The sequence below is a fragment of the Balearica regulorum genome, chromosome 2 (genome assembly GCF_011004875.1).
Source record: "Balearica regulorum gibbericeps isolate bBalReg1 chromosome 2, bBalReg1.pri, whole genome shotgun sequence".
NCBI classification, from domain to species: Eukaryota; Metazoa; Chordata; class Aves; order Gruiformes; family Gruidae; genus Balearica; species Balearica regulorum.
Window position 1 is genome coordinate 138,547,715 of NC_046185.1, and position 12,333 is coordinate 138,560,047.

General features: G+C 38.9%; 1 protein-coding gene across 1 annotated transcript; it reads left to right on the forward strand.

The window, feature by feature from the left end:
- The first annotated feature begins 127 nt into the window (after positions 1-127).
- Positions 128-3,860, forward strand: COXFA4 (cytochrome c oxidase associated subunit FA4). Its single transcript, XM_075746099.1, has 4 exons — positions 128-534; positions 1,215-1,303; positions 1,627-1,687; positions 3,640-3,860. The coding sequence occupies exons 1-4, from the start codon at positions 493-495 to the stop codon at positions 3,694-3,696; spliced, it is 249 nt and encodes an 82-aa protein (XP_075602214.1). The 5' UTR covers positions 128-492; the 3' UTR covers positions 3,697-3,860.
- The last annotated feature ends 8,473 nt before the right edge of the window (positions 3,861-12,333 follow it).

A 12,333-nucleotide genomic window follows, 5' to 3' on the forward strand; every position in this document is an offset into this window, starting at 1 on the left:
CCGAGCGGGGGGCAGACGCTGGCCCTGAGGAGCCGGCCGTTGGAAGCTCCTCGCGCCCTTCCCGCCGCAGCACTCCCTGCCCTCAGCGCAGGCGCTGCCCACACCACTCTCGGCGACGGGCGTGGCGAGGCGCCGTTGGCGCTTGCTCGGCTCCCCAACCGCGGAGCGGGCTCGGGGTGCCCGGGCAGGTGCCTGCTCCCCGAGCGGCGCTGCCGTACCGGCCGGCCGGGGGACGCGCTAACGCAGGAGCTGCGAGGCCCAGGGCGCTCGGCGGTGTCGGCGCGGGGCGCCGCGGGTGAGCGCCAGCAAGGGGGAGCCGCGGGGAGGGCGAACAGGCGAACGCCGGAGCTGCTACATCCGGGCTGCGGCGTCGGGCACCTGCCGCGCTGGGGGCCTCGGGTGACATTGGGCCTCGACGGCTGAAGGGGGAGGACGGGCTCCGGAGCCTGGTAGAGAGAGAGCGAGAGACCTTTGCCTGCGCCCGCTGCCGCCATGTTTCGCGTGATGGTCAGCCACGCTAAGAAGCACCCCAGCGTGAGTACCCGGCGGCGGTGCACCGGCGGCGTAGGGGGTGCGGCGCCTCCGCCCCGGCGGGCCGCCGCCCCCTCCCTGCGCCCTCCCCTGCTGGCGGTCGGTGCCCCGGCCCTGCCGGTCGCCCCCCCTCCTCGCTTTTCCGTCTCCTTTCACTCTGGGTACCTGGCTCCGTGGCGGGTGGGCAGCTCAGGGCTGATCGGCGAGACGGGGTCAGGCCCCCTTTTTCCTCTGGTACGTGTGGGCCTGTCTCATGCTGCAGCGGCAAGGCTCAAGGTGGCTTTTCCATTCTTCTTGCTTATCTGTTTTCCTACACCGCTGCCTTCCTGCTCCCATTTTCTTACTTTGTGATCGGGGGTACGGATAGTAGGGGCTGTTCTGGGCAGCGGAGGGACTGGTGTTTGTTTTTTACAAACGTGCTGTTATGGGACGTTAGGTTGTTCTGCACATAGCAGTTGTTTGTTTGTTGGTGGGTTTTTTTTTTCATGTCTGCCTATTTGTAGCTGTTAATTCCTCTGACCCCAGGGATGTCGCTTTTGTCAGGGGTTTAGAGGGCCATGTCTTATGGCTAAAAGTGCATGAGCTTGTTCTTTGATTTGTTATTGCTGTAGTCAGAAACACCACATAATAGTGCTATTTTGTTATATTCTGGTATTATAATTAAGTTGTTGTTGTTGTTCTAGTTGATCCCTCTGTTTTTGATCATTGGATCCGGAGGTGTTGGTGCGGGCCTGTATCTCATGCGTTTGGCAATGTTCAACCCTGATGTCTGGTATGTATAAAACAATTCACAGCACTCAGTCTTCCTGCTGCATATATTAAAGTAAACTTCACTGCCTTGATTTTTGTGTTTCTGGAGACCTTAATGCCTTGCTCCGTTATCACTGGCAGTAAGTGTGTGGAGATTTCCTTGATTTGGAGATTTGTTTATTTACCATATAATATTTAGAGACTGCTGACAAAGGACTGTGTCTTTTTCTGTGGAAACTTATTTGGATGATGGCCTAACAACCACAGTACACATAGGAATTTTATTCATTTTGGAGGTAGTGTGAGTCTTTTAATATGTTCTCATATCTTGCATCTTTCCAATAGCTGGGACAAGACAAATAATCCAGAACCTTGGAACAAACTGTCTCCCAGTGACCAGTACAAGGTAAAATGAAAAATACAGATTTTTAGGAAATGTAATATCGAAGGTGTAGCCTACTGCTTTAGGATGTTTGAGTATATTGGAAAGTAGCGGAATGAGTGGTGTATTTCCTCTGCTGTGCAACATTTATTTGTCTCTAGAATTCAAAGCAGAGCAAATAGTTTGAGATTTAAAACTTTCCTAAAGTTGGTTGATAATGGAGTGAAAGGAGTCTGCATGGAAGCCGTTAAATATATTGCACTGTAAGAAAAAGAGGAATTATATGCGACAGGAAGAATATACTGGCTCATAATACTCAGAAATAAACTACAGAGAGAAGGACAAAATGTCATAAGTTCTGAACTAAAGCTTTCTAAGCTCTAAACTGTTGGCCTTCACTCATGAAAAGCAAAGCAGGAAAATGTCGGTGTTTAACGTAAACACTAATTCAGTTCTACAGTTGATTGTTTGAAAACAAAACAATTGACTGTAAGTAACTGGATGGAATAGATATGTTCTTTAAGTAATAGTCAAATTATTTCACTCAAATAATGAGGAAGCATGGAAAGATGTGTAAAACATTTGGTAGTTTACAGAAATCATGTTTTTATCATATTTTACTAAAGTGATATTTTATTAGTAGACTCCTATTAAGACTATTTTAAGATTATTCTCAAGCTACCAAAACAGCAAACCTACTATGTTTTCAAAGCTAGTGTCTGTTCAGTACCATATTTTACTATTCCAATCATCGAAATAAGCAAAAAAACCCCACACTCCAAAATAAAATGTTGCAGTTCCCTTAAAGGTCCAGGAAGAGCATAATACTTTGTTTTCATTGCTGCTTCTGGAATGTTGCTGTTTCTTAAATATCTAAAAGAGGCAAATTCAACATAGTGCGCAGCACAAATTCTTTTAAAGAGTGCATGCCTTGTGTGGCATTCCCCTTCGGTCTTAGCATGCAAACACAGCCTCAGGGTTTACCATATTTGGGGGTGTGTATCATTGGGGATTTTTTTTTTTTTCCCAAATCTGCACTGTGGGAAATGGAAAGGCAGATACTCTAAATTGAGGATTACTGTTTAGTAAAAAGCTCCAATATAACAAGTTTTAGCTTTTCATGGAATTGTTTTTCTTTTGTAAACTTCTCTTTGTCATATCAACTGTAGGAGTTGCACATAAAGCTGTAACTTGAATGTGCTGTAGGCTGTTTTGTTTTCTCTGAGAAGTTAAAAATAAATAAATTTCGGCATAACTAAAAATAAGATAATAGATAAATATTTTTTACTTTTTTTTTAAGAAAAACTATAGTATCACATACTTGATGTCAAGTCAGACTGGGATGCCAAAATATGTCTTTAGTCTGTAAATTAATTGTCCTTGGTGACTGTTGGGGCTGCTTTGAATTGCTTGTAATGGGATCCAACTTTATTAATATAAACCGAGAGTGTGAAAGGATCTGTTCTTACTTTTCTTCCTTCTTGTCATACCTAGCAGTTCTCAGGTATGACAAGGCTGAGATGCTGGCTTATGCAGCACTGCTCTAAATGTTCCCTTGTGACACAATCTGTTCACATATACCATGCTTTGTGCCACTTGGCAACCTAGGTGTGGCCTTCGGTATACAGCAGCACATAGATTTTGGGCAAAAAGGATAAACTCAGCAGTACTGTAAGAACTTCCTATGAACGAACTTTTAATTCTGGGGATTAAAGAAGTGAAACTGGGGGGTTTCCTCTAGTTGTAAACACGAGCACTGCCTCATTTTAAATGCAGAGCTTCTATTCTGTATGCAGAATGAAGATAATACTAAAAACTTACTGCTATTCAAAGTTTTATTTATTTTTGTCTAGTTTACGGATTCAAACTATAATTTCAGTTTCCTGACATGAGTTCAAATGATACATGTTTTTGTAAATACCCTGGAAAATGGATAGTCAAGCTTCTTACACTTTTTTTTCCCCCGTCTTTCCTAGTTCTACTCGGTTAATGTAGACTACAGTAGACTGAAAAAGGACCGTCCTGACTTCTGAACAACACACTCATCTCTCTAAGCTGCACAGAAAGGTCTTCCGGAAGCCGTCCGCACAATTGTCATGCTTACTCATCCAGGAAATAATCAAACTTGCCTCACGCTGCACTTGGTCATGTGTTTGGAAGCGTTTTGATGAGGCTTAATAAATGTCTGAAACTTGAAGTGTCTGCTCTTTATTTTTGCAAAATGAGAATATCATTCTATTAACAGTTTATGGTATAATTAGAAAAGTAGTAAGCAAAAGCCAGTTCATGTTTCCTCGACAAGAAAGTTGTCTTGATGGGCTTTATACTCAATCAGTTGACTTCAGAGAAATTACTGCATGTTCATGCAGTATACCAAACTGCAAGAACTTGAAAGCATGTGTATATATATTTTTTTTTTTTTAATTGCACCTGAATTTTTCTACTTGCCACTTCAAGAAGATTTTGTAGTGGACAAGTCAATGCTAAGAAGTCATTGTCCAGCAGGGAGGCAACAGGTGTTGCCATATGTTGCTAGAGGGAAGTAAACAAAAAACCGCAAGCTCTCTGCAAAAGATTTTGGGCGTTTTGGGCAGTGGTTTTTGGTGGATTTTTTTGTTTGGTTGGTTGGTTTTAAGTCATAAGCAGTTTGTTAATAAACAAGAAGACAATCTTAGATATTTTAAAAATATAAAATTCTGGGAACATAGTCAAGATTTCCTATGGATCATGTTTCTAAGGAAGGGAAGTGCATAGTAAGCAGAACAGGGTACAGAATTTGAGGAAATAGATTTCCATGTAAGGAAAAAATACCTTTCAACAAGGGCAAATTCTCATACTTTGGCTGAGTCTTGCTATGGGAAGACAAACTATCTTTGCAAGTCTGTATGTTACGGTAGGTTCTTTGTGCTTTTCTGTGGACACCTGGTATTTCCCTGGGTAAGGGACATAATTCTGGACTATGGCAGAGTACAGCTGTTCCTCTCTTGATATATTTTGGTCCACTTAAAGTGGACTCTATAACTATAGCTGCTCTTATAAATAATAATGATAGAGTCAAAGAAACTAAGAACAGCAAGAACTTTTAGTGGAGAAGAAAAACTATTCTGTGGCAATTGCACAATAGCAAATATTTCCAAAGGCTTTATATGGAAAAATCTTAGAGGTCAATTGGATGAGGGTTATTTGGTAGCAGTTCAGATTATCTTTACATTATATACCAAAATGGTGGATTTACTTGCAGTTTTTGCTTGGTTGTTTGAGAGTCTCTTCAGGAGTATGAAGAAGAAAATGAGTGTGATGACAGAGATCATGTTTGCAGTGGTGGGCAAAGTCTGCAAGCGTCCTTGGGAACCGTGGTTGCTACCTGAATCCAAGTATTTTCAGGAAGTAAAACATTCTGTTGCATCCCTTTTTGTTCTTCAGTTTTAAAAGTATGTCACATGTAAAAATGGGAAGCATTCTTGTAACTTAACTAGTTTGTAGTTCTTTTGGACTTTACTGATAACTGCAGTGGTCTCCAAATGCAGATCGTTTCTCTGGACATTAAGAAAGATCAATACCCAGGAAGTAACCCTGATTCCTAGTAAGATGAGACAAGGGTGCTCCCGTCGGACACAGATGAAGAAGGTATAGACTCATGTTTTTCTTAATAAAGGCACTTATGGTAAAATAGTCTGCCCTTGACATATTTCAGAATATATTTAACAAGTGCTTAAGCTATTTAGAGCTTTAAACATGGGTTGACTAGAAAACAAAAAAGTCAATTCATTCAATGCTACTTCCTCTTTCCTCATAGCAGCATACTTGCTGCTGAAAATACACAAGTCTTTTAAGTTGAAACCATCGTATTTCATTCCAAAGGCTGTTATCCTGGGGGGGACACGTGCCCCTTTTTCTTTCGGGGGTATGCTTCTGTCCTGTTTTAAATGGTAGCAGATGAGTCTGATTAAAACTAATAAACATCATAAGAATTTTGTTTGTTTCTCAATCCTTAAGGCTTGAAATGTTCAGTATTTGAAAAATGTTACATAATTTCCAAAAGAAACTGAGCCAAATGAAGAACGCTGTATATTTTCTGTGACTTGCCTCCTCAACCAGTAACATGTTATTTTCATACAAATATAGTGTGAGGGTTTTTTGGTTCCATGTGACTAATTTCACACTGCAGATGTTTTTGTTATTGTTGAACCCTCACACCTATAGAGCCTTAAGGCTGCGCTACCTACTCTAAGTCTGTCTTAAACTATTCAGTGGGCAGAAATCAAGCACTTGCTTAAATCTTCAGCTTTGGGACACAGAAGCATTGAAATTTACCAACTTTATTAGTAGCAAGACAATGTGTGTTCTTCAAATGCCTAAAAGTTCCACAATTCTTGATATTTTATAATTAACTTATGGGTTGATAGATCTATTGTAGTAATTCAGTTCTATGATCTGTTACTATTTCCTCAGTAGTTTGGAGGTTTTTAATGTTGGGGTTTTGGGGGGGGTTTGTTTGTTTGTTTTAAACATACAAATGCACTTTTTTAGCCCCTGGTTCCTTTATTTGTTATTTCATATATTGTTTTTATTCTTAAAATTACAATCCTGTGCAGCCTTAAATTCCTGCTTGCCTTTTTCCACTGTGAGTTTTCCTTAGGGGACAGAGGAACTGTTCATTCTATGTGAAACCAAAGCACATGCTTGGCCCTAGTTTATAACTGTTTGGTAGCGGTCAATCAATATCAAGTACACTTCTTTGCATTTTTGTAGTGTACTGTTTCTGAAAGAGAACCGTTTTCACAGCTTGACAATATTTGATCTGTATTAAAATGAATATCAACCATTTTCTTTAAAGCTTTTACCTTTAAAGCTTCTTTAAAGCCATCTTCTACCTTTTTCTTCTTCATGAAGGCAAAGATGGTATTCCCTGAAGAAAGCATGAAGAAACGACTACAGTTTGGATTTTTACGATTCTAGGTTCTAATGTTCATCTTTGACTGTTAACTTTTATGAAACAACTAAATCCCATCATTAATAGGAAAACTGAGGTCCTTCATTAACACCGTGGCATGTAATTTTGCTTGAGCAGATGTCATGTGTTATCTGAAATAGACTGATATTCTGCTGCCTTATGGTTTGACTAAGATGGATTCAGCTGCTACGTTCCAGTTTGTGGCAGATTTTTTTGGAATGATCAGTGTTAGGCCTGGCCTGCATGCCTTGTTAATGAGCCACGTACAGAAGATTTGACTTATTCCTACAATACGGCATTGTGCCTGCCACTGTCAGATTTCTGTTAACGCAATTATTCTGCGCCTCCTTATCCGTCATCCTGATACGCAGCAGGGTGATCAAATCTGAAATTAATTCTGCCCACCTAGGATAGGAAGAATTACAGGTTTTCATAGTTTTTGCACATGAACACATACTCCATGCAGCACATTGTAAAAATACTTCCTTCAGTTGTATTTTTAGTATAGCCAGTAAGTAGGATTTCTGTTATCTGCCTGCAGTAAGGAAAGTTCCTCATAAGTATAAAATACCTAACTCCATCTAAGAAATTAGAAGGGTGTGCCTCATACTAAAAGAATAATTTAAAGTTTGCATAGGATTTCTAGCCAAATGTCATCTGAGGAATTACATTTGAGATCTGTTTTCAAGCTTTGCTTTACCTTTAAAGATAGTTTGGTGTGTGACTATTATATGACCTTTAAAACTAAGCAAATGTATGTTTAATGCTGATTGGACTGTAATACTTTGTCAGAAAGAAAGGTTGAAAAGTTATTACAGGAATTTTAAAAAGGTATTTAGAAGAGAAAATGAATTATTGAAAAAAATAGGTATGTGCGAGTGCACACAAAGTTACTATTTCTACTCATTGGCCAGCCTTAGTATGAAAGCAACTGTATGAGCTAGAAAACCCTTTCTCCAGGACAAAGTAAACCACAGCAGATCTATAAGAACTTCAAAAATTAGGTCTTCACTTGTATGATTGTCAGTTTTTAAATTACTTCATGCAAAAGCTTACTCTTCAGTCCTCTCTTTTGAAATCCAGAAGTTGGTTGACTTCATGCTTTCATGATTTCATGATCCATCTACTTTTCTTTAGAAGTGGTCTTGGCATCAGTATTTGGTCATGAGAAGCTCGTATGAAGCTCAAATCGTTTCATCTCCTCCTCTGATCTCTAAGCTTCTTAAGAGTGTCTCTGGGTACCACTGTGATGGCATGTTTCCCAAATGTGTGTTAGTTCTGGTGCCATCCAGCTTGGATGAACTTTGGGATTTTCTTGACCATTTCAAAGGATTATTATCTATGGTTGGTAAGGCTTAGCATTTTCTTAGTAAGAGGAACATGAGCCAGTACAATGCAATACCCCTGCCGTTCTTGAGAAGCAAATTCAGAGTGACATTTATCTAAACTAGAAAGGTATTCTACATTTTTTTCTTTTTCTCCTTTTTTAAAGTTGCATGTAAATGAAAATAAAAAGTAATTTCTATCTAATGTTATTCTCATGGTCACCAGCTGAAGAGCCTGTGAGATCACCACACTTTGACTTGCTAATTTTTTTTTTTCTGTTTTCTATTCAGTCAGAATCAGTATCACTTTAGCTAATGTGAAATGAGAACTTAAGTATGCAAGTCAAGGCAAGAACAATGCATTCAGACTTTTGATACTTTCCTATCAGCATTTACCTGACATTCATTGCTACTAGAACTAATACAAGACTGGCATGTGGGACTTCTGCAAGAAGCAGCAAGTTCTGAAGATGATCAGAAAATAGTTTATTAACACATAGCAATGCGTACATTACAAAGGAGAATAGAAATTCTGCTGGTAATATTCATGACTATTGGCAATGCTTTATAACTTAGACACCTCAAATAATATTTCTAGGATCATTAATTTGAATTACTTTGGACAAAATAATGCACTACGCCATTACAGTTCATCACTATAATGTAAAGACAACTTTTTTAGTAGAACTGCACAAGGCATAACCCAACAGACAAATTTATAGACTTGTTTTTTTCACATTGCAAGCAAACTAACTATGAACATGAAATGTTTTCTAATTTTAGTTTCCTTACTGCAGGCAAATGAAAGAAACTGCTGAGAAGGTAATGAAAACAGATTACTTAATGGTGAAAAATCTGAGTGCCATTCTTTCTCTACCAGTGGTGCCACTGCTGGAATTTAATGGGGTGGCACCAGTGTGTCTGACTGAAGATTTTGGTCCTTGCTGTTTAGAAATAGGGTTGAATCTAATAAGATTTCCTCAGCACTGATAATTTTTTTTCTTTTTTCTTTTTTTTTTTCCTAGATTGAGAGCAGGAAAATTACAGAACTCATTATCAACAGGAAGAAAATGGAATTTCATCCCAATTTCAAACTTCCTACTCTAGTACCACTTACATTTCATCATAGTCTATGGGATTTTGATAGAGTGTTAAGGGGATAATTTGCTTCAGATGTTGTTCTTTTGTTCATAATGTGCCAAACAGATTTAACTTCCTAGCATTTTGGAAGCTTGGCAGGGGGGTGGGGAGGGGAATTCATCTCTGCAATGGAGACAATGTGCTTAAAATGACCTGGGATCACTGAAGCATTTTTCTGCACATGCAAATCATGTTTCACCTTCCCATTTATAAAAGCCCAGGTAAGATCAGGAATTATTCCAGAAAAAAAGGAGTAATAGACATGTTGATGGAACAGGCAGATGGAGCTGCACCAGTTTTTACTTCAATTACAGCACATTCCTGGTTTTAGTGCAGGAGCTTTCCCTGTTTATGTCCACTCGTTTCTACATGTATTTGATGAATGCAGAAGTTATTCATTAAACATACCGTGACTGCTTGGCCTATTAGGATGCAGTGAGAATTAGTTTGAGAGTAAAAACAAAAGCACGATATTCCAATGGGTTTAAATTATTACTGAAAATAAAAAAAAAGCACTAGCAGAATAACTGCAGAAGGTCTGGCGCACCCTATTCTGAATTTAGACTACTAATGACAAGTTTGCATTAGTGCAATAGTGTGAAATAAACATAAAAACAAGTTTATGATTAATTTTGAAAATAACATTCTTTCTTTCTACATAGCTTCATGACAGTATTTAAAGATTAATTTATTTCTAAAACATTGAAATAATGTAAAAAGTGTATATGAATAATGTCTGAACTGTATGTATTTTAATTTGATATGCTTTCTCTTAATGATTTCAGTGCCAGTAACTGTTTATATTAGTTTAAGATCATAGTATTTTATATCTCACCCTACATTATTGTACCTGAACAAAACCATCTTACACCCTGAAAAGGGTTTCAGAAGATCTTCCATCTTAAATTTTAAATTTTAAAAAAAGTTTTATTTTTATGTATGAAAATTAAACGCCCGCATCACTGGAAAGAGTTGTTCAGCAAATTGTTATTCAGCATCGAAGAAGGGATGCCAGCCCTGTTTCTGTAAGCAGTGGAATGTATCTCTCCCCAAAATAAGGAGAGACAACATTTCCAGGAGCTGTTTTATGCTGGTGGCACAACATCTACATATGAAAGAACTCTTTTGCATGGATGGATGGACAGGTAGTGAAGAACCACCACCTGATCCGCTCTTTATCCAGGGCCCTGCCAATTGTTTGCTTTTTTCAATGCCTGGCAGAGGGGAATAAGGTCAGGAGATGACTAATGGCCCAGGCTACAACAGCTGTGTGTTTAAAGGTGATCTAAACTGCCATGCCATATTTACACGGTGAGGATAAAAAAATATGACTCAAACCTTACCTATTTTCCATATCAAATCAAATCTTTCACAGGTGGCCTGGTAGCTGGAGTAAAGATTAGTTGAGTTTTTACAAATTCTGCACTTTAATAACCTGAGCTTGAGCTGATAATGAATAGAGGACAATGGACAAAATTACAATGGGATCCTGAAATTTAGGGCATCTTGCTAAAGAAATATTTCCACCACGGAGCACAGCATGCAGTGGTCAGGCAGGTAGATATGATTTATATTGTACAAGCAATAGACCTCCTAATCCTGAAGCCTAGGTGCTTGCCCCAGCAGTCAAATGAGTCATGTAGCTGCATTCACTGGCTCATGGAGCTTAAACAGTATGCTTCAGAAACAGAGGAGCTCTTCTGGATGAAGCTTAATATTCCATTATCTACCTGTGTGCACATCAAAAGCAAAATAAACAGTCCAGTAGCGTATCTGAAATTCTACTTGGGTGTATTTTGCTGTGTTTCTCAGTCATTACAGAGAGTTTTTACGGGAAAGAAGAATGAGCTTTTTGAGACCCCAGAAAGAGAGATTTGTTACGTCCAAAGCGAGAGAATGGAGAGACAGAAACAAGTGGCCTACTCACTCAGGCACAAGAAAGTAGAGGATGTAAAATGTGCAGTGGAAGCGTAATGAATTCCTCCATTACGAATTATTGTCACAGGGAAATGTTTTTGTACATGAATTTTGACATAGAAAATTGGATGGATTTTTTGTTTGTTTGTATGTTGCATTTATTGAAAATGAAAAAAGCTCAGTGACGGCAGTATATAAATGTATATAGATATGTTGCCTAAGGTCTCCATTTTTCTTGTCTTCAGTCTTTATTCTCTCATCCTTTCCTCAGCTAGATAGCCAGGGTTTCTGCTTACTAGCCTGAGAAATCCTCTTCACTCGTATATCTTCTGCTTGTCAGGAGCTTTCCTTCTGTTAGGCTATGCTATTTCCCAACATGTTAGAATCACTGGCTACTTTTGTGTTAAAAAGAAATAGCACCTTTTCCCATCAACATCTCATTACAGCTGTGACACCAGCTTTCTGAGTAAGCAGGAAAGTTAAATGATCCAAGTAAAACTTTGTAGAATTTGCAATAGAAGACTGCCTTGATACAAAAATATCTACCAACAAACTGAGGATCACTGGTGGAAGCCTGACCTTTCTGAAAAAGAAGGGATATCATATCCTGGCCACAAAAATAGCTGGAAAAGGGAATTCAATGTATATTACATAGCTAGAAGATTATTAGCTGTTTGAAGATTGTATAAGTATGTGATCTGGTACCTTAAAACCAAAAAAAGTCAGCGCCACATCCACAAAATATATAATAAAATATATGTTTGACTTAAAAGTGCATCTGTAAAGGACGCAAAAGTATTTATATTCTGTATTGTTTCATTTTCTACTGAAAGACTGCTAATACCAAGTAGAGATCTTTGTAGATTCAGAAGTGAGGTATACAGCATTACTTGCTTCTAACCACTTTTGTGTAATACTGTACAAGGACTGATACAAAACCCGTCGAAATTACAAGAGAGTTCCCCGTCAGCTACAGCAGGTTTTGTATTAAGGGTCTATTGACTATTTTAGGGTCAGGGAGGAAGGAAGGAGCATCCAGGGTGATATATTCATGTCACTGTAGTCAAATGGAGTTTTGTGATTGCTTTAAATGAGACCAACATTTGCCTTCAGGATTGGATTTTCAGTTGGATAGCAATTTTACCAATCCAAGGTGTCAGAGAGGACTTTTAGAGCTACTTTGAATATTTACTATTCTCTATATGCGTACATATACATTTAACTTTAGCAAGGTCAGTTTTCATGTAGTTTTTTGACTCAACGTTAATTCTGGGGAATGCATGCTATTTTGGATTTTATCTCTGTTTCCTAAGCCAAATAAACTTTACTTTTTT

Bases quoted from the DNA above. Each gene is read 5' to 3' on its own strand.
- COXFA4 (XM_075746099.1), top strand. From the start codon at position 493: ATGTTTCGCGTGATGGTCAGCCACGCTAAGAAGCACCCCAGC. The intron at 1,304-1,626 runs GTATGTATAAAA...TCTTTCCAATAG, and splicing joins ATGTTCAACCCTGATGTCTG to CTGGGACAAGACAAATAATC. The intron at 1,688-3,639 runs GTAAAATGAAAA...CGTCTTTCCTAG, and splicing joins CTCCCAGTGACCAGTACAAG to TTCTACTCGGTTAATGTAGA.